This window comes from Corvus kubaryi, unplaced genomic scaffold, assembly GCF_017639235.1.
Source record: "Corvus kubaryi isolate FWS band 111438036 unplaced genomic scaffold, C.kubaryi_AGA036_p1.0 37036, whole genome shotgun sequence".
In the NCBI taxonomy this organism is placed as follows: Eukaryota; Metazoa; Chordata; class Aves; order Passeriformes; family Corvidae; genus Corvus; species Corvus kubaryi.
The window spans coordinates 223,856-250,338 of NW_024581016.1; the positions used below are offsets into that span (position 1 = coordinate 223,856).

The 26,483-nt window shown below is 45.1% G+C and overlaps 1 protein-coding gene across 1 annotated transcript in view; it reads right to left on the reverse strand.

Annotated features, from left to right (window-relative positions):
- Positions 1-25,592, reverse strand: part of RCAN1 (regulator of calcineurin 1) — a 36,406-nt gene extending 10,814 nt beyond the window's left edge. The window contains exon 1 of the mRNA XM_042020630.1: positions 25,335-25,592. Within this exon, the coding sequence (XP_041876564.1) occupies positions 25,335-25,520 (186 nt within the window). The 5' untranslated portion in view covers positions 25,521-25,592. The remainder of the gene's footprint in view (positions 1-25,334) is intronic.
- Positions 25,593-26,483: the final 891 nt, after the last annotated feature.

Sequence of the window (26,483 nt, forward strand, 5' to 3'; positions counted from 1 at the left end):
GCAGTGCCCAAGGCCAGGCTGGACACTGGGGCTGGGAGCAGCCTGGGCCAGTGGGAGGTGTCCCTGCCATGGCAGGGGTGGGATGGGATGGGCTTTGAGGTTGTTTCCCACCCAGACCACTCCATGGTTCCATGATGCCACTGCACTTTGGGAATGAGAGCAGAGGGGCCAGAACAGTGTGACAGGACAGCAGGGTCAGCTCTGCTTCCTCAGGTGTCACCTTGAAAGCTGCAGATTCCAGGGCTCACGTTCTGGAAGCTGAGTTACAAAATTGCAGACAAGATGCTCAACCAAGACCTAAAGTGCTCCCAAACCCCAACAGCACCTGACAGATCCCCCAGCACTGCCCAAGCACTGAAATACGACAGAGACCATTTTTTGAACATTTTTGGGGGCTGAAAGGGCAAACAAAGAACCCAATAAATACATGAAATAGTGGGAACACAGCATGACTGAATGCCATAATTAGCTCCACAATTTAATCTCCACATGCAGTGGAATAGGTACGGCACAGAAGAGAAGGAAATGAGGCCACAGAAACAGAAAACAGTCACAAGTCCTCAAAATTGCCAATAACTACAACAGCAAAGCAAACAATCAGAGAAGGAAAATGAATGTGAAGTTAAATATATTGGGAATTCTCTTAAGTCAATCTAATTACCCCCTACGAGCCATACATCAGAACAATCCAGCCCATTCTCTCCTCTCCTCCCTGGCAGGTTTTGCAGCTGTCCTTGGAGGGTGCTCTTTGTGTAATCCCTGTACTCCCACTCCAGACCTGCTGCTCTTCTATCAACACTTAGCTTCTATTCCTGTCTCCATGTTAATTAGCCTCCCTCAGTCCTTCCTCAGGACAGGGATAAACATCTTGAAGTTATCTACAATGAAAATCACACTGGTTTCATTTTCCTGGGGGTTGGAAAAGGAGAGGAGGAGCAGACAGAAGAGCACAAACAGGTTCCAGAGCTATCCACACATATTTGGGGTCAGGAAGCTCTGTGGGCACTGGCATACACCTGGATCAGATATTAGAAAAAAATTCCACCCTGTGAGGGTGGGGAGGCCCTGGCACAGGTTGCCCAGAGAAGCTGTGCCCCATCCCAAATTATTCCATGATTCTGAGCTGTCTGGCTCAACCAGAGCCAGGAGTGAGGGCAGTGAATTAAACCATTTACCTCCAACCCCCTGAAAAAGCCCTAGTCTTATTTTACTGGCCAAAAATGAATCCACATTCCCAACCACTCCCCTGCTCCCCACAAATAAAATAACCCCAAAACAAAAATCAAAAATTCCCAGACTGGTTTGGATTGCAAGGACCCTAAAGCCCATCCAGTGCCACCCCTGCCATGGCAGGGACACCTCCCACTGTGCCAGGCTGCTCCAAGCCCCAATGTCCAGCCTGGCCTTGGACACTGCCAGGGATCCAGGGGCAGCCACAGCTGCTCTGGGAAAGATGTCTGACAGGAAACCTGGACACGATTTCTTTTTGCAAGTCTGACAGGATTTCTCATAAAGTAAAATTCCCTCCTGGCAGACCAATCCTACTTAACTACACTTTTCTCCTCAGAATCCTCCAGCAGCCAGGGAGCCTGGCACTGGCAACGCCTGGAATGGCAGCACACCCACTCATGCCTCTAACTTAGCCCTATAAATTTTTCCCATGCCAAGCACACCCAGCTCACAAACACAGGGAGGAGAAGGCAAAATTATCACCCAGTAATAATGTTAAAGAAATTTTAGGAAGAAATTCTTTACTCACAGGGCATTGAGGCCCTGGCACAGATTCCCAGAGAAGCTGTGGCTGCTCCATCCCTGCAAGTGTCCAAGGGCAGCCTGGACAGGGCTTGGAGCAGCCTGGGGCAGTGGAAGGTGTCCCCTGCCCAAGGCAGAGGGTGGAACTGGATGAGTTTTAAGGTCCCTTCCAACTTTAACCATCCTGTAATTCTGTGACAATTTCTTCTGCTTTGTGGTTATGAAAAGCTGTGTTTTAAAGTTACACATTCCATGTTGTATTTTCTTCATTCATCAGAAAGATGTGAGTGAAATAAATACATTCCTCCCGCAGGGAAATCATCTGCACAAACCAATTTGTTAACAAGAACAGAAGTCTGTGGTATCACAGAATGAACTGCACAAGGAGTATGTGCAGGCTTATTTACAGTAAAGAAATCACAGCACAGCAACACAAGCCCACAAACTGGTTTTCCAAATGACAGCATGCCATGGCCGGAGCCCAGGAACGCCCACGCGGTGACACCATGGAAAAGGGGCACGGAGCCGGAGCTGGGCGGGGCAGCAGCAGCAGCTCCTCTCCTTACCTGTGCCCCAGCAAACACAACTGCTCAGCATTTCACAGCCCTGCAAATATTCCACCCCCTGAATGCCCAGCCAGAAGAACAGAGCCCAACATTTGTGCAGCCTTAAGAAACTTGAAAGGATCTGATTCCATGGAATAGGGGGGGCACAAAGGCCTGGCTGGGCTCCATGCAATTATGCCGAGTGCTCCTCTGAAAGGAGGATCCCATGGCTCTGAAACTCCACTACTGGCCAATTCTGAGATCTTTTCAGAAATAGAACTTGTCAGAAATATTTATCAGAGCATTAAGTCAGCACAGTTAGCACTGGCACGCTCTGTATGGGAACACAGATATTTACTGCAGAGGATAAACTCAGGTGACAATAAAAATTGAAGACCACGTGTCTGGGGTGCTGTGTCACCTCCGTTTTACACTTCCAGCTGCTCCAGGAAAACCTTTTCCTATTCCAAACACATTTTCTAAGATGTCAGGCAAACCCATAGGAAAGCCAGTGGAAAAGCTCTGAGGATTCTGCACCTTAAGACACAAGACTCAGTACAGACACAAGACTCAAACACTTTGATACACCTGAGGGATGTTACAGAGGGATAAATGTCAGTGAGGTTTTAAAAAAACTCTGCCTATTTCTGCTGTCTTTACTTCTGTTTAAACTCATTAACTGCTTTACTTTCATTCCAAAATTACCTACAGGTAATGTATTTATAGAAGGAAGAGCACATTATGAAACACCTTTTGCAGTAATTGGGTTGGGAGATTAGAAAAAGGAAGGAGAAAGTTCTTGCAAAGTCAATCCAAGAAACATTCCCCTCACCACAGAGAGAGAATTTGGCTTCAGATCATCAAAACAGCCTTCAAGAAGATGCTTTCTAAAAGTCTATGAAAATTCCTGAAGAGCACTGTCCAGGAATATTATAATTAATCCATGATATGCTGGGGTGAGAGGAAATAAACAGCCGAAGACAAAAGAAAAAGCCAAAGGTGACAATAAACCACAACAAAAGTAAACAAGAACATTCCTATGGCCAGATGCAGTTACAGTGTTGATTTTTATTTCTATTTATGGCAGAAAGGAGGAAAGAAGGTGACAGGGACAAAAATCCAGTCTCCAGCTCACCACGGAAACCGTGCACATGTCACCCCAGGAAAAGCTAACTATGGAAAGGGAAGGGCAGGAAATCCTCAAACAACTCCTCTCCAACTTGCTGAAGGCTTCTCTAAATATAGCTGGCTATATAAATCCTTCCCTCAGAGTGGAGATTAAAAAAGGGGGAAGAGATGGAAATTCTCCAAAGATCACCTCTATTTGTTAAGAACTAAAAAAGGACAAGGACTTTGAAACCAAAATTGGTTAATAGGGCATTTTTCATACTGGAGAAAAACTTTTTACAGCAGAATTGAAGGAAGTTATTTGTTAAATAAATTGTTAAAAATGCTCCTGCAACCCCCAAGATAAAAAGAGATTTCTCCCAAGCACTGGGTAACTATGAAATAAAAGAAGCACGAGAGATTCCTACCACTGTAACCAAGAAAAATCAGCTCCAGTCTGACCTTTTCAAGGTTATTTATTTGAATTAATAGCTCAAAGGGGAAAAAATAAATCTAGAAAGTAATTAACAGATCTGTGGAGCTGCAAGATGAAATAAGTCAAGACAGAAAGGACATGCTCGAACACATCACTCCAAACCAAAAAGGGGCTCTGGCTCATTACTTCTTGAGTGAGGGGGCACATTCTGCATGAAGAACTCGTTTTATAAAGAGGGAACAGCTGTAAAGTTATAAATAAGTGAGACTGAGCAGAGGGAGAGGTCCAGGGAATAGGGCACATGCTTCCAGTTGGATTCCTGGATTCTTGGAGCATGTCCTGCATGCTCTGACAGTGAGCACAGCTGGAGCCCTGCACATCACCCAGGGCTCAGGGGCAGCCAGGGAATGCTGGGGCTGATACAGGGAGGGCTCAAAGTGCCACGTTTAGGGACTGGACAGGGACCACATTGCAGAGGAATTTAACCCAGATCTACTGGAATGGTGACAGTGTCCCAAGGAGAACAGCCCTGAGCAGCCAAACCATGAAGTGATGGGGAATGGAAGCTCCCACACAAACACAACAGGCTGTGACAGCTCAAGAGAGGATGGGGGTGAAAGGGACAAGAACAAAGCTCAGGGCATCCTGGAATCCCTGAGGCTGGAAAAGCCCTCCCAGCCCAGCCAGGCCCAGCTGTGCCCCATGCCCACCTTGTCCCCAGCCCAGAGCACTGAGTGCCACCTCCAGCCCTTCCTGGGACACCTCCAGGGATGGGCACTCCAAACCTCCCTGGGCAGCCCCTGCCAAAGCCTGACCACCCTTTCCATGGGGAAATTCCTGCTGCTGCCCACCCTGAGCCTGCCCTGGCCCAGCCTGAGGCCGTTCCCTCTCCTCCTGTCCCTGTTCCCTGGCAGCAGAGCCCGACCCCCCCGGCTGCCCCCTCCTGTCAGGGACTTGTGCAGAGCCACAAGGTCCCCCCCCTAAAAAAGTTCCCTAATTCTCTTTCATGGGAAGAAGGGAAAGTTCCCCACAAACAATCCAGCAGTGTGCCTTAACCCACCCCCACAGCTGACAGTGCTTTATTCAAACCCCATCAAATCAAACCAGGGTGGTCAAAGCTCCCCCAATCCAGATGTCCCCAAAGGAAGCACATCCTTTCCCCATCCCTGCCTTCCATACTGGAGCTGGCAGCAGCAGTAGCCACAACATAAGTGAGATACAGAATGCTGAAGCAAAATAATGGTTTATGATTTAAAAGCATCCAGAGCCAATAAGCTGAGATCAGCTTTGATCTCATGTGTAAGAGCAGTGATAAAGACACAACGTATTTTACAGGAGAGCAGTTTTCAGAAGTTAAATTCTGAGGTGTTTGTGTAAGGTTGGGATCCAGATTCAGATTCCGGTACCTGAAGGAGCTGCAAGAAACCTGGAGAGAGACTTTTCACAAGGGCTGGAGGGCCAGGAGCCAGGGAATGGCTTCCCAGTGCCAGAGGGCAGGGCTGGATGGGAGATTGGGCAGGAATTGTTCCCTGGGAGGGTGGGCAGGCCCTGGCACAGGGTGCCCAGAGCAGCTGGGGCTGCCCCTGGATCCCTGGCAGTGCCCAAGGCCAGGCTGGACATTGGGGCTGGGAGCAGCCTGGGACAGTGGGAGGTGTCCCTGCCCATGGCAGGGGTGGCACTGGATGGGCTTTAAGGTCCCTTCCAACCCAATTCTGTGATTCCAAGACGTATTAAAGACTCTGTCTTCAAAACACATATACACTCTATAATGTCTTTTAAATATTCCTTGAGGAAAAAAATATTTATTTGGCTCCCTGGCTTGATGACACACACAGTGATCATCACAGCAACACTAAAAGGCAGGTGGAAATTTTAGTTCAATATGATTCCATCTCCCCTGAAACTTTTCTGAGAAGACCAAAAAAGTCAAGGTATTTTTATCTCACTTTGTACATTCCAGATAATGAAGGAGGTAAAGACAAAAGGTCAGTACAGAGGAAAAAAAGCAAAAGGAATGAATCTGTGTCAGCCTGCCTGTATTCCCTACTCAACATCTAAATCAAGAGTCAATCAGTGCATATTAAAGGTTCAGGTAAAGCAATTAAAAAAGCCCAACTACTTTTTCTTTAAGCAACCAAAAGGCTTTGGTTCCAAATCTATTCTGAAAGTCAAAGGGGCTGGAGCATGTCCAGGGCAGGGAAGGGAGCTGGGAAGGGGCTGGAGCCCCAGGGGCGGCTGAGGGAGCTGGGAAAGGGGCTCAGGCTGGAGCAAAGGAGGCTCAGGGGGGACCTTGTGGCTCTGCACAAGTCCCTGACAGGAGGGGGCAGCCGGGGGGGTCGGGCTCTGCTGCCAGGGAACAGGGACAGGAGGAGAGGGAACGGCCTCAGGCTGGGCCAGGGGAGTTTTCCCTTCTTAGTTTCACCTGCATTTTCCTATTGAAGGCCTTCAAATTCTGCAGGTTGGAGTTTCCCCAGGACAGATGCACGTTCCTCAAGGCTCAGGGCAGTAAAACAGGCAGCCTGGGCCATCACTGCAGTGAACATTCTATTTGCTCCCCCCAATAACAGCCAAGTGCCACCTTTCTTCAGAGGAGGGTCTTGGTGGTCCCTGCTCCCAGAGGCTGCTTCTCAGATGTTCCAGATGGCTTTTGAGAATTGGGTGTAGCCTTACAGCCAGGATAATACACAGGTGTCATTCCATGGGCTGCTCCCCCTCACAGATGGATCCAGCTGATCCAAGCCCTCCCAGAGCTATTATTACTCCCTGATGACATTTGCTGAAGGAACAGCAGTCTGATTACTGTGCAGCAAATGAAAAAGCTGTGGAGAACGATTTGGAACAAGCAGGTTTTCCTCAGGGGAACCCTAAAACCTGTAAGACAATTTTGTTTACCATTTAATCCCAGACTGGTTGGGGATGGAAGGGACATCAAAGACCACCCAGTGCCACCCCTGCCATGGGCAGGGACACCTCCCAGTATCCCAGGCTGTTCCAAGCCCCAATGTCCAGCCTGGCCTTGGACACTTCCAGGGATCCAGGGGCAGCCCCAGCTGCTCTGGGCACCCTGTGCCAGGGCCTGCCCACCCTCCCAGGGAAGTTTCTTTTCCTTACAGCCAATCTAAACCTTCCCTCCCCTCCATCAGTTTGAAGCCACTACCTCATGTCCTGTCCCCACACACCGTTGTAAAAACTTCTTGAAAGTTCCAACCTTATTTCTTCCTCCTTCACTTTAAATTCTCACCTATTCCAGAGGTCTGTGAAGTGCAACCCAGGCTTGCTCCAGTTTCACTTCCTAACTTTCTGGATCTGAGTTCAACAGCTGTTTCTGTGACAGAAGAAAGAAAATCTTCCAGAACATTTCCTGTATCTACTGCTATTATATCAAAAGAAGAATAAAGAAGAACTACGGAATATTCTGAGTGGAAGGGACCCATAAGATCATGGATCCAGCTCCTGGCCCTGCATGGACACCCCAACAATCCCAGTGCCCTGGCAGCACTGTCCAAACACTCCTGGAGCTCTGGCAGCCTCGGGGCCGTGCCCATTCCCTGGGGAATCTGGGCAGAAATCCTACTCCAATTAATTCCTACTGCAATTACAAACATTTATTTGCAGGCCTGCTCCCTGGAGCTGTGTGTCCTTCCAGCAGAAGGCTGGAATGCTGAGGGATCCCGAGTTCTGCCCAAGGAGGTGGGAATGGGGAGCAGCTGTGGACGTCAGGGAGGCTCCTGGGAAGCCAAGTGCTGAATTCCCACACAACCTGCAGCCACTCCACAATGACTCCACTGAGGGATTAAAAAAACCCTGATGGTTTTTTAATGCAAATTCCAACTGCAGTGCCAAGAAGGAGCTGTTTTTCCTGAAGACTTACAGGATACATTTTAATAACTTCAAATGCATGAGCTGGTGTCATTTTTGCATTAAGAGATCCAAATATATTCAAATAAAATATCCAGAGTTGTGCTCTGTCACACAAGGGCCATTTACAGATTCCATGGGAGACAGTTTTCCAGCCAAGCATCTGAAAAAATAAATACCTACACTGTGCTTCTTCCATCCTTGGAAAAATCCATGACTTACACTTCCATTTCCAACCATTAAACACTAAATTCCTGTTCAATGAGTGGTAACACAAAAGTGGGCATTTGGAAATTCCACTACAGAGTATCTGAGTAACCACCAGCCTCATTTAGAAAACTTTTGAATGGGGCAGGTATGTTCCAAAATGTAAAGGCTTTTTCCAACACGTTTCCACTCCTGCAGGGAATATACTCAAATGATCCATAGGGAATTGATGACAATTCTGCCCTCATCTGGGTACTCAAAAGGAATAAACATTTTCATTTTCAGTATTTAGTAGCAATTATTTTTCTACTCATCTTAAAAAAAATCATTCCATTTAGAAAAACATTCCAACGCCTGTGCAATCCAGGATTTTCAACCAAACCTGCTGAGGGAAGAACAAAACCCTCTAAGGAAAATCCAGATATCTCTCTGCTTTGTTCAAAAATTGGTATTTTGGAACAAAGGAACCCAAGATGAAAAATTATGATGCTCATTTATCCCTAATCCACCTGAAAGCCCGATCAGCACTGGAATTCTTTCCTGCTCATCCCCACCCTGCACTTGGGAGCTCCAATCCACTCAGCCCAGAGTAGCCAGAGTCTCTCTGGAAAACACAGGGAATATTTATGGCTGCTGAATGCCTGGGGAAGGTGTTATGTTAGAAAGCCCACACGGAGTTTGTTCTCACTGAAAGGGGAAAACAAAGAGCAGGATAAAAGGCTGGGAATTTCTGAGGAGCACTCTCCACTCACTCCAAGGACTGGGAGCCCAAACCCTTATTCAGACATCACTCAGGGATAATCTCCTCTGGACACAACTTAATCCTTTCAAGAATGATCTGGAAAAAAAAGGTATTGAGTTTGCCTTTGAAAGAGTTCCTTCAGGGAAGGAAAATGTCCCTTAAAGACAGAGGGAGTTTTCTTCAAGTCATCTTGAGAGACATTTCTCCAAATCATCAGAGAGTGGCCAAAAATTGGAATGTCTAGAGCCTCTTAGAAAATTTCCATCAAGTAAAAGGGTTAAAAGACAAGGGAGAAATGAAAAGCAGAGGATGCAGGCTTTGGGTTTTAAGAATCAAAGGCCAGAAGTGACAGGAAGAGCTCCAAATGGTTCTCTGAGGCATTGGAAAGTGGACAAAAATTGTGGAGAAATAAGAATTCCAACGGATGGAGAGGTGCAGTGAGAGAGTCAAGCTTGGCTCTGGAGAGGAGGAGTGCGCTCATCTCTGTGGGATCTTGAATGGCTGAGAATTAACTTTTAAAAGCCCTTTCTGGTCAAAAATTTCTTCAGGTGGATCTAACTGAAAGTGAGGCACCGTCCACTTTCCAAGGAAATTTAAGGTGTTTAAGCACCATTCCATTACTTTGCCCTGTTCCCAAAGCAGCCCAGGAGCTGAGCAGGACAGTTCAGAACAGCTGAACACAAAATAAAGGCAGCAGCTTTCATTTATTAATAACAAATATTCAACCTATTCCACCTGAGCTGGCTGGTTGAATGTTGGGGTCCCTCCCCTGCCGTGTAGCCCTGGCAGAGGGGCCCTGAGGGCACAGACACGGGGTTTCCCTGTCCCTGCTCAGCCTCGTTCCCATGGGTTGGTTTGTGTTCCCTGCGCGGGCAGAAGGACCCTTGGTCCCGTGACTGGAACAGTTCCTCGGCAGAGCTCCGGCCATGCGGCTGGAGAAATAAACATCTCTGAAACAGCTAGCAAGAATCTGTCTGTCCATATGTATTTCCTTTCCACGGGACTCCTGGTTTGATATATGCGTGTTGCGGTATCCCCACTGCAACAAATGGTGGAGAATTGTGAGCAGAACGATCCCCGATCCCTAAGCGACTGATTTGTGTGAGTAAACCCTGGAAACTTTGGATTTCTCTTCTTGGTTTTGCTTTGCTATTCCGTATCTAAACTATGGAGGAACAGTGGGAAGACTCTTGGCTCTCCGAGCCGCATATGGACATTTATCTTAAACTTAAAATGATTCTTGAACAACGATTTGTAAATTTTAGCTTGATTCAAGCTCAAAAAGAACTGAAACACTTCCTGGCATGGTTGTTTAAGAACTTTTTCTATGTTTCTTGGGATTTAATTCTTACCAAGGGCTTTTGGAAAACCGTTTGGACACAGTTAATACTGGAGTCAAAATATATGCCGATGGAAGAATATTTTCGTGAATATTATTTAGTTACCGAGACTGTTGAGCAATGTCAGCTGTATCCTGGCGAAGGGGAGCCTGGCGCAGGGACCGTGCGGCCCAGGCCACGTGCACCGAGCGCTCTGCGAGCAGCAGCGAGGCAGTTCCCGCGCGCGGGCGGAGCCACGCGAGCCGCAGTGTCGGCGGCGGAGCGGGGAGCGGCGGGACCCGGCGGTGCCCGCCCGGCCCTGCGCAGCGCGTGGTGGAGCGAGCCCCGGGAATGCCCGACCGAGACGGAGCCGCGCCGAACCGAAACACGCGCTGGAGCAGGGCGCGGGGGAGTCGTCGCTCGGGGGCCCGGCCGAGACGTGGGTGCAGCGCCCGGCAGCGGCAGCGAAGCTGCGACCAGAGGAGGCGACGCACGGAGAACTGAGCGGCGCGGCCCGGCCCACGCAGCCCCGAACGCGACCCCGGGAAGAGCGCGCAGGCACCAGCAGCCCCGACAATTCCAACACGGGAGCGACCGAAGGAGAGAGCAAAGACGCAGCGAGACAGAAAACAGCAGCCACTCGGAAAAAGATCATAGTAACTAAGATCTTAGGGATAGTAAAATGGTATAATGTTAAGCAAAATTATGGTTTTATAACAAGGTGTGACAACCAGCAAGACATATTCGTGCATAGAACTGCTATTAAAAAGAATAACCCTGAAAAATACATCCCAAGCTTGGGAGATGGAGAGGTGGTGCAATTCAAAATTATACGAGGTAGAAAAGGGTTACAAGCATCGCAGGTCACTGGGCCTGATGGTGTTCCTGTAAAAGGCAATATATATGCAAAAAATCGTAGTCATGTTAGACAGTATCTCTATTGTAAGTCCCCCCTACAGTCTCCCTTTCCTAATCCCACCTTTCCCTTTTACCCTATGTCCTATTACCCCCAGTGTATTCCCAATCCGTTTTTTCATCCATGGTTTCCCTCACAAAACCATGCTTTTGCCAACTGTTTCCCCAAAAATCCCTTTCCAATGCCGAGTGGGGGATGAAAAGGGGGAGGGAAGAAGTTAAACCCTCTCCTGCCTCAGTTTCCCCACAAAGCATGCTCAGAGAGTCCTGTCTCCCTTCTGTCAGCCCTAAGATGTTCCACAGAATCTGATTGGACATTTAAAGACTCAGGAGGGTGGCTTGTTTTGTTTTGAAACTGTTCTTGTTATGTTTATCCAGTTATTTTCATTCTCCTTTTATTAAAATAAAACGGGTGAGGTGTTGGGGTCCCTCCCCCGCCGTGTAGCCCTGGCAGAGGGGCCCTGAGGGCACAGACACGGGGTTTCCCTGCCCCTGCTCAGCCTCGTTCCCACTGGTTGGTTTGTGTTCCCTGCGCGGGCAGAAGGACCCTTGGTCCCGTGACTGGAACAGTTCCTGGGCAGATCCTGGCCATGCGGCTGGAGAAATAAACATCTCTGAAACAGCTATCAAGAATCTGTCTGTCCATATATATTTCCTTTCCACGGGACTCCTGGTTTGATATATGCGTGTTGCAGTATCCCCACTGCAACAGTTGAATCCAGAATATATCCCTGCACAAGCTGTTCCCACAGGAAAAGAAACCACTAACACCAAACCCAGCACACAACAAAACAAAAAACCCTCACCAAGCCATCAAGAAAACCCCAAACACAAACCAGCTTCCTCTGCAGCTCCCTAAAAATCTTGGATGCACCACCTTTGGCAGAGGCAGCTCTTGGCAAGGAAGTGGGAGCTGCAAAAAGTGGGATCTGTCAGGCATTCAATATTCACCTTCACATCTCTGAAAGGATAGAAGCAACTCTTTCCAAAGCAGCTCCTTTCCAAACCCCAGGAGCTGCCCCAGACATTTGGATCCAGAGCCCCATCACAAAAATTGCCCCAGGATTCACTCCAAGGAACACTGAAAGCTGCACTCCCTCACCCTCCCCACTGTTTTGTGGCACTTCTGGTTTCTTTTAGCCCTGTAACACCAGAGTAATGAACACTGCTCAGCTCACACCTGCCAGTGGGAAAACCACGGAAGTTCACACACTTCCAGGCATTTCCAGGGGCAAAGCAGAGACTGGAGAACTTGGCTGATAATTAACACTGATAACATGAAATAATAAATTCATTAGCAACCAGTAAAGAAATCCTTGGCCAGTTTACTGCCTGTGAGGACACCATTCACTGCCAGTTTCCCCTCAAATTCCTTAATTATGCCAGCAGGAAAATACAGGGAGGAAAAGCAAGTTCAGAGAAAAGCCCTTTTGGCTGGTATTAAATGTCATATTTATTTCAAAATAAGCATTTTTAGAAAGTCAATGAGCAGCAACTTTTCGCTTGCTCTTTTAATGAGAGCTTTTTAAAATTGATGTCCCATGATTTGTATAAAATCATGGAAATCTGCCCCATTTCCTGATAGGCCACTGCAGCATTTCTTTGACTAATTCCTTCCACTGGGTTTTCCATAAGTGAGTCACGGCTGTACTCAGCTTTCCTGGAAAACATTTCCCAAAGTCTGGAAGGTATGGAAAGCAGGAGATTCTCCTGGGCTGGCTTTTAACTGTGAATCCTTGTGCCTCTCCCTCTCTTTAGAGACAAACAGCAGTTTAACAACTTCATTCTATCAGCTCTGATTTAATTATTTTTTCCCCTAAATATGAGAAAAAACAAAACTTATGTTGCAACATATCTTTCACCCCATTCCCTACATATCCTGATTTATTAGAACTCCAGCCTTAGAAGCCTAAAAACCAGGGTTTTTTTAATTTTACTTTTATTTAAAGGAAATTCAGAAGAAGCCTCCCTGAATACTTGGACCACCTATTGAATGTCATTATTTTCTTGGAAGTCACAACATTACAGAGTTTTTTTACATAGAGGGGCTGTGAAATAATTACAAGCTCCCTGAGACTCCTTGCCTGACTGGTTTCTAAAATCCCTCAGGTGCCAGTTAAACCCAACACACAGCAGTGAGACCAACTTAGACCTGATCAAAGTCCTGGTCAGCCTCTGATTCAGCTGAGTCTGGAGGGTGCTACTTAAATTAAGTCTTCAAAGTAGTTCCCAGGCCCCTCATCTCCTCCCATTTTCCTAAAGAAATTCAAGGGAATCTCACTTTGATTACCATGCAGATCAGTTATGGGGATACTAAAGCTCCCTGGGACATTTCCCACATTATTTATACCTGGGTTGCTGCCTCTGTGCAATTCCACTGGAAACAACCTCTGCTATCACTGCCCAGAGAGGCTGTGGCTGCCCCTGGATCCCTGGCAGTGCCCAAGGCCGGGCTGGACATTGGGGCTGGGAGCAGCCTGGGACAGTGGGAGGTGTCCCTGCCATGGCACTGGATGGGCTTTGAGGTCCCTCCCAACCCAAACCAAAAAAGGATTCTTTGAAACCTTAAAAAATCCATCCAAGTGTGTTATCGCCATCAGATTTATTATTTAACCTTCACTTGGAACATTTTACAACACTGGAAAACTGTTTTGATCTTAAAATGAATCATGGAATGGTTTGGGATGGAAGGGACATCAAAGACCACCTTGTTCCACCCCTGCCATGGCAGGGACACCTCCCACTGTCCCAGGCTGCTCCAAGCCCCAATGTCCAGCCTGGCCGTGGGCACTGCCAGGGATCCAGGGGCAGCCCCAGCTGCTCTGGGCACCCTGTGCCAGGGCCTGCCCACCCTGCCAGGGAACAATTCCTGCCCAATCTCCCATCCAGCCCTGCCCTCTGGCACTGGGAAGCCATTCCCTGGCTCCTGGCCCTCCAGCCCTTGGCAATTGTCTCTCTCCAGCTTTCCTGCAGCTCCTTCAGGCCCTGCAAGGCCACACTGAGCTCAGCCCAAAGCTTCTCCTCTCCAGGCTGAACAATCCCAGCTCTCGCAGCCTTTCCTCTCAGCAGAGCTGCTCCATCCCTCTGCTCATCCTGGTGCCTCCTCTGGCCTCTCTCCAGCAGCTCCACGTCCTCCCTGTGCTGGGACCCATGACTGCTTTCAGAATTCTTGTTTACGGGTTCTTTTAGCCCCCAACCCCTGTTTTGGAAAATCCCCCTCAATCCTTTTCCCCCAGTGAAGGCAGAAAGGTACAAAGCTCCCATGAGGGCCCTGCCCTGAGCTATTCTTGGTGTGTTTGCTGTTGGTGCCACTCTCCAAGGTATTTCTGAGGAACCTCATTAAGCTCCTGCAACAACAATGTCCCAGTCAAAGGAAAAACTCGTACTGTGCGCTCAGCCTTTCAGCAAACACTGACATAAGGCCCATCCCCATGTGACCAGCTGAGGCTTATCATTTTTTCCAGATGGACTGGGTTTTGATTGAACTACTCCTCTAAAAAGCCCGGAGTGTTTAATTGCACAAGCTGGACTAGGAGGAAAGCACATGAATGTGCTCAAGTGTTCTCCATAAAAACAGCCTGGGCACGATTAACAGAGACCCTTTCAGGAGGCAGAGTTTCACAAACACTGTATTTTATATCTTTAACCACCACAAACTGGTCACTTCTGAAAGTCACTTGATCCAACAGCCTCCACCTTGATTGTTTCTAAATCCAAAGCAGAAAATTACAGCTGACATTTCCAACCTGTCCAGCAGAGCAAAAAAAGAGCTTACAACAGCATTTCCAGTTCTACCTTTGCAACCTCAACACCACTGCAAGGGCTTTACAGATTGAAATGCCAAATTAGGGAGTCTTCAAATCAGACCATTTGCAAGGCAAAGTCCTAACCAGGACAGTCAGCAAGAAAGGGAGACTCCAAATAACTGGGGAGGAAGAGAGATTAAACAATAATTTGCAATTTCATGAAATAAATACAGTCAGAGATCTCTGCTCATTAGTGAATTTGGTGTCCCACATCCAATCTATTTTAAAAAAATAAAGATTATTCACTTTCAGGCCGACCTCATTGGGTTGACACATTGAAGTCTTTCAGCACTTCTCTGTTTATGGTGATTGTTTGGGTTTAGATTTATTGATCCAATCTTTTTCCCCAGATCCTCATGGGCGCAGCTGGATTTTGTTCTCCTGTCACTCAGCTTTCACAGGATCCTTTCCCTTGTGCTTAGAGTTTACACTTGGGCAGTTTTTAAGGATAAAATGATGGGGGAACTGCTCTCCTACTAATGATGATTAAACCATCAGCACCAAACACTGAACTGGGGGAGTTTAAACCAGGCTTGGTCCAGGACAGGGTGACACAAAAGGAAGATTTAAGTAACTCTGCTTTCCAACATGCAATCACTGATCAACAACTCAATCACATCGTTCCATCTGCTCCTCCTAGAACCAAGGACTTTTTAAATTTATTTCTTTAGGAGTTTGTTAGATTTTACCTTTTAAAGCATCCCATCCCTTCTGCTCCATTACTCACCAAGGCTCTGAAAAGGATGGATCTACTACAAATAACTCCAGTAGCTGATGAACTGTGAGAAATAAACACCTTTCAAAAATAGCCCCCACTGTCAGCATTTGTTTCCCAGCCCAAAGTGATCCCTAAATAGCACCAACCCAGGTCCCAGCTGTGTCACACCAACCAGACTCCTCCTCATCCCCCCCAGACTGCAAAGTACAATGGGCTTGATCTCACTCTTTGTTTACTTCCTGCACTGACTAATCCATGGGAATCTACCAGAGACAGTCACTAAAATAATTTAACCAAAGTCCACTATTCCACAAGGCATGGAGGGCCAGGAGCCAGGGAATGGCTTCCCAGTGCCAGAGGGCAGGGCTGGATGGGAGATTGGGCAGGAATTGTTCCCTGGCAGGGTGGGCAGGCCCTGGCACAGGGTGCCCAGAGCAGCTGGGGCTGCCCCTGGATCCCTGGCAGTGCCCAAGGCCAGGCTGGACATTGGGGCTGGGAGCAGCCTGGGACAGTGGGAGGTGTCCCTGCCATGGCAGGGGTGGGAATTAGACCATACATGATGTCCCTTCCAACCCCACCCATCCTACCATTCCATTAAATAAAAACATTTTTCTGAACATTTCCAGAGCTAAAGAGCTCCAAAATCACCCCTGTGAACTGTGGAAGGGAAAATGGACTCCCAGCAGTGCCTAAGAATTAACCAGCTGCACATTATTTTACACTGGTTAATTCCCTTTGATTGGCAAACACTTTGCAGCTATGTCATGCTTTCCCACACACCTTCAGGACTGGATCATCTGTAGGGTCAGAGGTTTAGGATTTTTTTTTTCTTTTCACATTTAACTGCCATTTCTGAAAAGTAAAAAAATAATAAATAAATTCTAATAGGTAAAGCAGTTGTCCCTAAAGTATTTTTCTACATTTTTATGGTGTTTTTTCAGCCGTGACAGGTACAAGAACTGTCCCACTGAGTGAAGATATGACCATAATCCTGATGGAGTAGGATGAAAAATACTTCTGTAGTTAACAATTTATTATCATGAAAAATGCAGCTGCTTTATGCCAAAACTACAACTTGAGGGAGAGCAAAGATAAGAATGAAAACAGCAGGTGTTTGGGGTTGTTTTAATTTCTAGCTCCTTCTAACATGACAGCAGGATTTGTTTAATTCAAATATTAAAGATATCATCCCAGGCAAGCAAAAGTTGCGTGTTCATCCTCTGACACATCCTCTGTGACTAAGGGAAAAACAAAAGGAAATAAAAAATTAAACACAAATGCAGGAGGCTTTAGAAAACCACAGGAGCTGGTCAGAAGCAGGCTGGTATTTGTGTGATCTTTAAAGAATGACATTTTCCACTGCAGTCACAGAAGGAAGACTGGAAAATAAATTTCAAAAATATTTTCTAAGAATGTTCTGGGAGGGTAGGAAAAAACCCAAAGCAATTACAAGTTACTGCACTTCAAAGAACAAATCAAGTGTACCTGGAAATTTCAAAAGCATTTAAAAAATACTAATAAAGATCATGGAATGGTTGGGTTGGAAGATCATCTAATTCCAACCCCCCTTCCACTATCCCAGGTTGCTCCAAGCCCTGTCCAACCAGGCTTCAGTAAGATGATAAAAGATAATAAAAGGAGCCACAGAAAAGTCTGGAATTTATCCCAAAAAACCTGCATTTTTGGTGAGGTTAATGTCTGATACACTGTAATTTTCTTATACATTAATTAGTGACACATCAGCAGCACACTGGCATTTAAAGCTTTTAAGGTATTTAACAACAGAGCTTTGAGGATGCATTTAATTTATTTATTTATATGGCAAGAACCCACCTGTTTTGACTGAAGGGACAAAACAAACAGCATTAGAAAATAAGTCCTGAAAACATTTTAAATTCCTGAATGTTCCAGACAGTGGGTTTTGGGTTAGGAACTCACACTTGCTGAAAGCCAACACAGTTCTGCATCTCCTTCCTACTTCTGCTATAGAAATGCTTGGATTTGCCTTTTTTCCACCAGGGGAGATGAAAACATCATTGCAGTGTAGTAGATAAGAAGAGAATTCGACTTTGGCAGCTTAGGAAGGAAGAAACGTGAACAATCCCTCCTTAAACCACCTCCTGGGAAGAATTCCTGCACTTCAGCTGCTCTGGGCGAGGTAAAGAGCTTTCATGTTGGGATAGAGCCCAGAAAAAACTTGTAAAATGCGTTTAAAGTTGCTCTATACCTGACACAGATTGTGAACCTTTCCCAAGGGGAACATACCCCACTGCAGATGGGAAGCTTTGCTCCTGCCTTAGGGGTGGGCTCCCTTTAGGGGGGTCACAGTGCTGTGATGAGGTGTGAACACGAACCCAGAGGGATTTAGAGAGGCCCCACTGATCTCACCTGCTCTGAGCCAATTTTCTCTGGGTTACACAACCCCAGCAGGAGCTGTTCATACTTTCCACCGCCTGCCCCAGCAGCTGTTTCATCCTGGAGCCTCAGGAAAATTCAAGCCCTTAATCAGAGTTTCCATGAGCCAGGCAATCCTGGCTCTCAGCTGGATGGGATCTGGCCCAAGGGCCAATGCATCCTGCAAAGCACTGGCCACACACCCCAGAAACTGGGCAAACACCTCAGGAATTCCCACTGATTCGCTCTCCTCAAGTTCTGGTTGCCACAAGAAACTCTCTCTTACTATTTAACATCACAACCTGCAAGAAATGGACATTTTAGTTCTTATTTCATCTTTTTTTCCCCATAGTAATGGATATATTCCTACTGCAGCTCTCAGCAGAGCCAGCTCTGAATAATTATCAAAAATTCTATCCTAAAATAATCAGAGATGGGAGTCATTCTTAAGGTATCTAATAATATTATCTCACTCGTTGGGTTATCAGAAAGGGAGAGGATATTTTAACTACAAACCCACAGAAGTGTTTTGTTTAACTGTATGAATTATGAACGGCTAAAAAATGGAAATAGGGGAAAAAAAATCAATTTATGATAACAATACAGCTTGCCTCTTCTGGCAGTTCAGCAGCTCAGCTTCCTATCTGCAGAGAAAGGAAACAGCATCTCCAGAACAGAAAGGAACAACTCTCCTCGCCTTTCAGCCAGGTCTTACTTGGAAAACAGCCTGAATTTTAAGAGGCCTCCATACAAACAGACACTTGTTTTGAAATCAGGCCCAAACCTTCAGGGAAGTTTCCAGACAGACTTTCAGTCAATGCAAGAAAATCAAGTGATTTTGGTTTACTTGGCTGTATCTAAAACGCAAAAACTTTCTTTTCTTTTTTTTTTTTTAATGATAGCAGGATTATTTTTTTCCAAGCTGTGTGATACAGACATTATCAATAAACCCATTTATCAAAGAGCCCTGAACTCCCACACCTAAACCACTGCTGTACCAGAGGTGCTCTCTCACAGCTCAGGGGGTTGCATTTTCCTGCTGCCTTTTGTATTTCAGCAACAAAAAGGAACTAAAATCCAACTCCTGAGGTTTGGACTTTCAGCTCAATAACCAAGAGTGTGTTTGCCAGCACGAAAATAACCCCAAAGAAAACCTCAAAAAGCAAAACCAAATCCAGCTCTTCACTTGTGACCCATGTGAAGATCTGCACAGGGCAGAGGGAAGTTCATCCCTGAGGGTTCCGTTTTAATAAAAGAAATTCACTGAGTATTGACAGCTCTGCTTTTATGAGTGGGGCCAGGAATAAATAATGACTCCCATCATTCATGAAATTAATTCTGGTTACCTCTGGCAGTAAAAAATGCTGGGAGGGAGAGACAAAAGGTGTAAAGCAGGTACTTATGGGTTACTCTTCTCCCGTCTAAAGCTGACAGAACCCCACAAACTTTATTTAGGATATTGTCATATCCTAAATCCCTGTCCTTGGCAAATACAACTCATCAACCAGTCCCACCCCGTTTATAATATTAGGATTCCCAAACGTTCTAGGACAATGACTTCCATAGTTTAATTATGCATTACACCCACAAAAATTTTTAAAATCCTAATTTAGGCCTCAGTCCCAACTTCAGGGTCACTGAACACAGCCTGTATTTCAGCTTCAATCATTCCCAGCATATTCCCATATTCTAGGAGGAAAAAAAAGAGCAGCTGGTCAGACTTAGAACAACAGATAAAAACCCCAAAGCAGCCTCAATGAAAACTACCCAAAATGCCCACTGAGGGAGGTGTTAAAATACCATTAATAAACCGCAAAATTAAACCAAATCCACACACCCAGGTCAGGTATCCCTGCCCAGGCAGGGTTCAAGCTGGATCATCCTTGGGGTCCCATCCAACCCAAACCATCCTGGGATTTTACATTTTTTCACATGTAAGGACAAACCCCAGACTTGACTGGAACTTCTGGTTAATATACATATATTAATTTGCATCATTGGTTTTTAATTATTTTCCTCATTTTCAGTTCTCCTGACCTTCAGTTATGACACCAAGTAGCATCATTAATTTATAACCAGTATTACCTATAAGTTTATAAACACTGCTTATTGAAACTTGCCCAACTGAATAAACAACTTCAGCAATAAACCAACACAAAATTAAACTTTTGCTGCTAGAAATACTTTCTTTTTATAATTCTAAGCCTATTCTGAGTGGGACAGCGCAGTCACTGCTGATATTAATAATTTATTAATGCTGATGGTATTGAGGGATGTTTGGGATGAGTTTCAAGCCAGTCTCACCTCTAGAACTCTGCACTTGTTTTCATGTTTAATTTATGAACATTATGGGGCAGTATGGGAACAAAGCTCAATTTGCTCCTACAAAAGCCAGAAACAAAGGAAATAAGGAAAAGCTCTCCACAGCACTGTGATGTAGATTTGGTGTGCCCAGGGATTTCACCAGACAATGTTTTCCTAAATTTCCACTCCAGGAAGATTAAACTCTTAATCCTGGGGTAGGCTCAGACCTCGCGTGGGATCTTTTTTCCAGATTTTGAGCTAATGATTGGAGCACTGGATCCTATGGAAGTAATTTTTGTTAATATCTCCAACATTGAGGCTATTTATGACACCTTTACAACGTTGCTTTTCAGGTTTAGATATTTTTAAGGCACCCAACAATCATCCTGTGCAGCAAGAGTTATTTTAATATTTAAATAAATATATTAGTATTATATATTTCAGGTTTATTTCTACCTATAAAAGTATTTGTATTGTTTGCTTGAAGCATTGACTGATCATCCCACTTTAAGGACTTAAATGAGTGGATTTTTGAGACAGAAATAATTATTTTGCTATTTTCACCAGATCTAGAGACCTACAGAAGGTCCAAGTGTGATACAAACCTGAAGCTGCTCAAAATTCCTCCACTTAACTACATACTGCCAGAGGTTCTATAGCAAAACTTTTCATAATGGAAGATTTCCAATTTTTTTAAATGGTTTTACTATTCAAAGTAAATCCAGATTACTGAGATGTGATTTTGAACCACAATCTTAACCCTGGGCTTTTTTTGGAAAGCAAAGCATTGAAAACTAGGAACACTGTCACAAAAAAAAAGAGATTTTTTGGCAGAGAAAGAATGAAAACTTTCAAAATATATGCAGATGCCAATAATTAAGTTTTACATTCCCATTGGGGAATATTTTGCCAAAACCAGAGTTGTGGTCACAAAAATCTATAAACATGTAAAAACACTCATCTTTTTGGAAATCTACTTCTAAAATGTTTTCTTTTTAATGTGATCTAAGAGGCTTAACAAACTTGAAGTAAAAGGATTATGAGGCATGTGGCTGAGGCAGGAAGAGATTACCAGAAAATCGAGTACTACTTGTAAAGAAAGTTTTGTAAATACTCCTGTGAAATCTGCTAAACTTCCTGTAAAGCACAAGTAATTCCTTAAGTACCTAAAAACCCCAAAATCCACCTCATGATTATTTCAGTGGTCTGTAGGGCAATTAAAAATGTCTAAAAGCAAGGCTCATTTAACAGCTTTATTTTCAGATGAGTTCACAAAAGGCTTTTCTGCAGTGAAACCACACAAAGCTGAAGGAAAAGAAGAATTTGGCAGCTGGACAAGCATTCCCAGGATTCAGCTCACCTGCAGCTCTGCTTTTCCTGGGTTATACAACTGCAGGAATTTCTCACCTTGTTAGGCTTTATCTTCAAGCACAAATATAATATATATATTTTGTTTTTAAATAAACAATTGCAGAGACTGTTTCCCAGCCAGTTCTGGGGGTTCTGTGAGGACACAGACTGGCTCAACTCCAACTTTTAGTGCACTTCCAGCAAGCTGAATTTCTTTAATAATTCAGTTTTCCAGCAAAGATTTCCCAGACAAAAACTGTTACCATGATAGAACAACCTGCTTTCAGTTTATCTATGAATTTAAGCTTTTGTTAATTATGCAAAACTTACTGCTACGTTCATTAACTTGCAGCAACTTGTAAAAATTAGCAGATTAAGGTAATTGTCATAGAATCAGTAAGGGTGGAAGTGATGTTCCCAGCAGCACCATCATCACCCTAAAATGTCCTCAAGTGCCACATCCAGACACCTCTGGAACACTTCCAGAGATGGAGACTCTTTGACTCACCCCAAAATCTTAGAAACATTTTAAAGGAATTCAAGGAACTCGACACATTCTAAGGAAAACTGTCTCCATCAAAAATCTCTCTTAGCCCTAAAACCCAATTATTTTCCCAGCAATGAAATTCTTTGTAGAAACTCTTTGTGCTCCTCTTTGCCACTTCCCAAATGAGAGGTGCCCACAATGAAGGGGAAATGGAAACTGGCAGAGCACACTTGGGTAACCCACTTAGCAAGAGGCATAAATGAAGTTATGCCATGAAGTTCTTTAGCCCTCCTGTGGCTGTGCCCAGAACTCTGAAAGTCAGCAGGGAAGCGTGCCACATCCCTTCGGGATAACAGGAGCCAGGGAAGTGTTTTACCCGCTGCACTTGGAATTTGACAGCACAAATTCCATAAAAAAAGCCCCAAAGTGTCCTCTACTGACATAAAAAGGCTCTTAAAAATGGGAGTATCACATGAGGAGGATGGAAAGGTACAGAAAAACCTAATTGCTGCCTCTGGAAATCCGCTACTGACGTCTTTTTTGAAATAAATGAGGAGCACAGTTTTAAAAATGAAACTCATCTGTGCGTTGGATGAAGAAAGAATTACAATTCCTCAAGCACACAATCAACATTAAAACTACCAAAAAAGCTGCAGGTCCCAGGTAAAAGTTCAGAAAACCAAAACTGAATTTTCCAAGGTAATTTGACAACTTGAAGATCAGGAAAAAAGGTTTTCATTTGAGATAATTTTTTGTACTTCAATTAAAAAAAAAAAAAAGCAGAATTTAAAGGTATTCCTGAATTGTGCTTTAATAAAAAACTTGAGAGCAAGTATTTAGGTGTTCTCTGGAAGATTTTGGGACTGATATTAAAAAATATTCCAGAGGTATTTTTATTTCTTATGAGGATTAAAACAGAGAACAAACTGTCATTTAGCAGAACTATTACCCTGACAGGAGGGTCTGTTTTTAAGAGACTGATCACAAACCATTTAAAACTTCAGATTTCTCAACTGGGATTATCAACACCTCAATAAGAAAATATTAAAAAATTTAAAAGGAGGAAGAACAGGAATTTTCAAGCAGTGTTTCCAGTACAAATCATTATTTGAGAAGGGCAAAATAGAAATAGTTGTCAGTAGCTGTCCTGTCTCACCTTTGATTGGATCAACCCTCCTCAAGTAGGGTAATCCAGGATTATTAAGGGGCCCACTGAAGGGGAAAAAAAAATTAACTCCGAAGAAAAGGTATTTCAGGAGTGTTACATATGCTGGAAAAAGCAGGAAGTTCACAGAACAGAACAAACCCACTGATCACACCAAAATTCACAGAGTATTTACAAACACTACCTGTGAGGTTGTGTTTTACAACCCCTTTACTCACCCCTTCATCAGCACCAAGTTCCACACAAGTGTTTGCTGCACAGGCTTGACTTTTCTGTGCACCTTCTACACCAAACTAAGTGAATTTTCTTAAAATTCACCCCCTAACCAAGTGCAGCCTTTTAAAGTTATCTTGGAATCTTTCTCAGGTGGTCCAGACAGTGACATTTTAGTGTGATCACCATCACCTGACACATTTGAGTGACAAACATCTGCATTTCCTTGGACACCAGAACCACCAAATGCTGAGGAAAACTGGATACACCACGGGAGAATGCAATATTTTCCTCATTTTTAAGACAACCTTGTTTTTCTTACACCATCCTAAAGCTGAGGGCACCTTTCACACTTCCAAAATCTGGGATACAGCCTTAGGGCCTCGTCCCACTTTCTCTCTCTGCAACTTCCTGACATTTGGCCAACAGAATAAATTAAAAACGCAGCCAGTCCATGTGTGTTCCTACAAAAGTCACTTATTTCCAGCTTTAAAGAGTTATTAGCTCTTCCCAGCTCCCTGCCTGTATTAACTGAAGCTAAATTATGTATTTCAGTAGCTGAAATTCAGTGACCAGACACCAAAACTGATTTTTCATCTATTAAAAAAATGTGTGCACCTACCACATTTATAAATCACCGAGTTCCAAGCACCTCCACCTTTCTTTTTTTTTGTGTTATTTATAAAACTTTGAGACTTTTCTTCCCTCCTGGAAACAGGTATTTATTCAAGTTCAAGACAATTCTCCCCCATTCTTTACCTTAAAAATGTAATTTATGCAGTATCTGTACATGTTGTCATCCACGGTGAAGATAACACAGTTTATGCTGAGATTATGAAACTCAAATTAATTTATTATTTTAAGCAATCAGCCTAAATTCCTTCCTGCTGCAGCTCTCAGCAAGAATACAAAAAAAAAAGTAGATAATACAATTTTTATTGTACTGTTAAGGAAATATTAAACTTTGTCCTGATTTAAGTAAGTGGAGATAGAGATTCATTGGAATATTGAGGAAAAAGACTGAAAAATGGTTCAAGTGTTCAGAGCCCTATCCCTGGAAGAGTCCAAGGCCAGGCTGGATGGGAATTGGAGCACCCTGGGATAGTGGAAGGTGTCCCTGCCCATGGCACTGTGACTGCCAGGAGGGCTGAGCTGTGACACTGCAACAACTCCAAGCTGTTTTTCACAACGAGACAGCCAATTTATTTTAACAGGATTAGAAATCACTACCATTATTGCCTAATTTTTCAAGTCCATTCCATTCAATTCGAATCTGTTTAAAAGCTAAGCATCTCCTTCAGTATGGAAGGGTTTGATAGCAAAACCAACAATAAAAACAAGAAAAAAAGACCAAAACCACAACATCGGGTGCACCAAACAAAACCTTAACCACAATGCTCAGCGCTGGTCCAGCGATATTTTATTTCACTTCTGCTTTATGTAGAGCTTCACCCTGAACTACAGGTTCAGGAATTAAAGGAACCAAAGCAAAATAGCTGTTGGCGTTGAAAGTCGCAAAATCACGGCATCACCGAGGTTGGAAAAGAGCTCCAAAGCCACGGAGTCCAAGCTGTGCCCGATGCCCACCTTGTCCCCAGCCCAGAGCACTGAGTGCCACCTCCAGCCCTTCCTGGGACACCTCCAGGGATGGGCACTCCAAACCTCCCTGGGCAGCTCTTCCCAAGGCCTGAGCTCCCTTTCCATGGGGAAATTCCTGCTGCTGTCCACCCTGAGCCTCCCCTGGCCCAGCCTGAGGCCGTTCCCTCTCCTCCTGTCCCTGTTCCCTGGCAGCAGAGCCCGACCCCCCTGGCTCCACCCCCCGGCCCGGGAGTTGCGGAGCGGGATCAGCTCATCCCGGACTCGGGACGGGACTCCCGGCACCGGGAGGGGGCGGGCGGGGACGGGCAGCCACAGCCTCGCCCCCTCATTCCCCCGACGGCGGAGACGGCCACAGAGAACCGCGACAGCCCCGGCCCCGTACACCGCGCTCCCCTCACAGCTCCCGGCCCGGCTCACCCGGTACGGGCCGTCCTGGAAGACGCGTGGGTCCAGGTTGCAGGCGATGGTGGCGGTGGGCAGGTCCCGCAGCGCCTCCATCTCGCCGTCAACGAAGCTCCACTCCGCGTCCGTCTCCTCCTCCTCCTCCCCTTCCTCCTCGCCTTCCCCGGGCGGCAGCGGCTGCCGGAGCGGCGGCTCCTCCATGGCCAGGAGCTAGCGGAGGCGGCCGCGGCGACGTCGTGGAGGCGACTTCTCTCACCCCCCGCCCGCCATCTTGTTTCCTTTGCCCCCGCCCAGCATCAGCCAATCGGAAGCCGCCGCTGCGCCCCCCCGCGCTTTTTGAGCCAATAGGAAGCCGCCATCGCCGCGGCAACAGGTGGCGAGCGAGGCCGCGTCCGCCATGTTGGGTGAGGGCAGCGCCGTGAGGGAGCGGCGCGGATGCAACCTACGGAATAAACTATATGTGTAAAATATACTGTACGTGTTATCTGTGCTGTGCATGTAGTACAAATTGCATGTGTAGTATATGTGTGCACTGTATATCATATAACATACGAAAGTTTACCGTCTATAATATGCCGTATATAATACATATACCCTATAGTGTCTGTAGTGTATATATAGTATATTTATACAGTATATGTAACATACTCTGTATAAAAATGTTCAGTGTTTAATATGCTGTGTGCCTATGTGGTATATATCTAATATACAGTGTATAGTATATAAAAAGGTGCTTTCTATAACGATGTACATATATGTGGGAATATATACAGTACATGGTGTATATATAATACATGTAAAATATGCTATGTATAATGCTATATTGTATGTGTGTATATATATAATTTACTGTATATATAATACTATATTATTGCCAGAGAGAAAAAGACATGTACTCCATGCCCCATCCCGGGAAGTGTTCAAGGCCAGCTTGGATGGAGCTCAGAGAAACCTGGTCTATAATATAAATATCAAATACTTATATAAAAATACCGGATGAATATAAAAATTCCTTACTCAAAGACTAACAAGTCAGCTGAAAATTGCCACTGTGTGTGTTGTAATTCTCTTACCTGCCCTAAGGGCAACCTGTCCTACCCTTGGTATTCTGCAAATGTGCTTGGCTGGTTAGTCTGACCTAAGTGACCTAGACAAACATTTTTA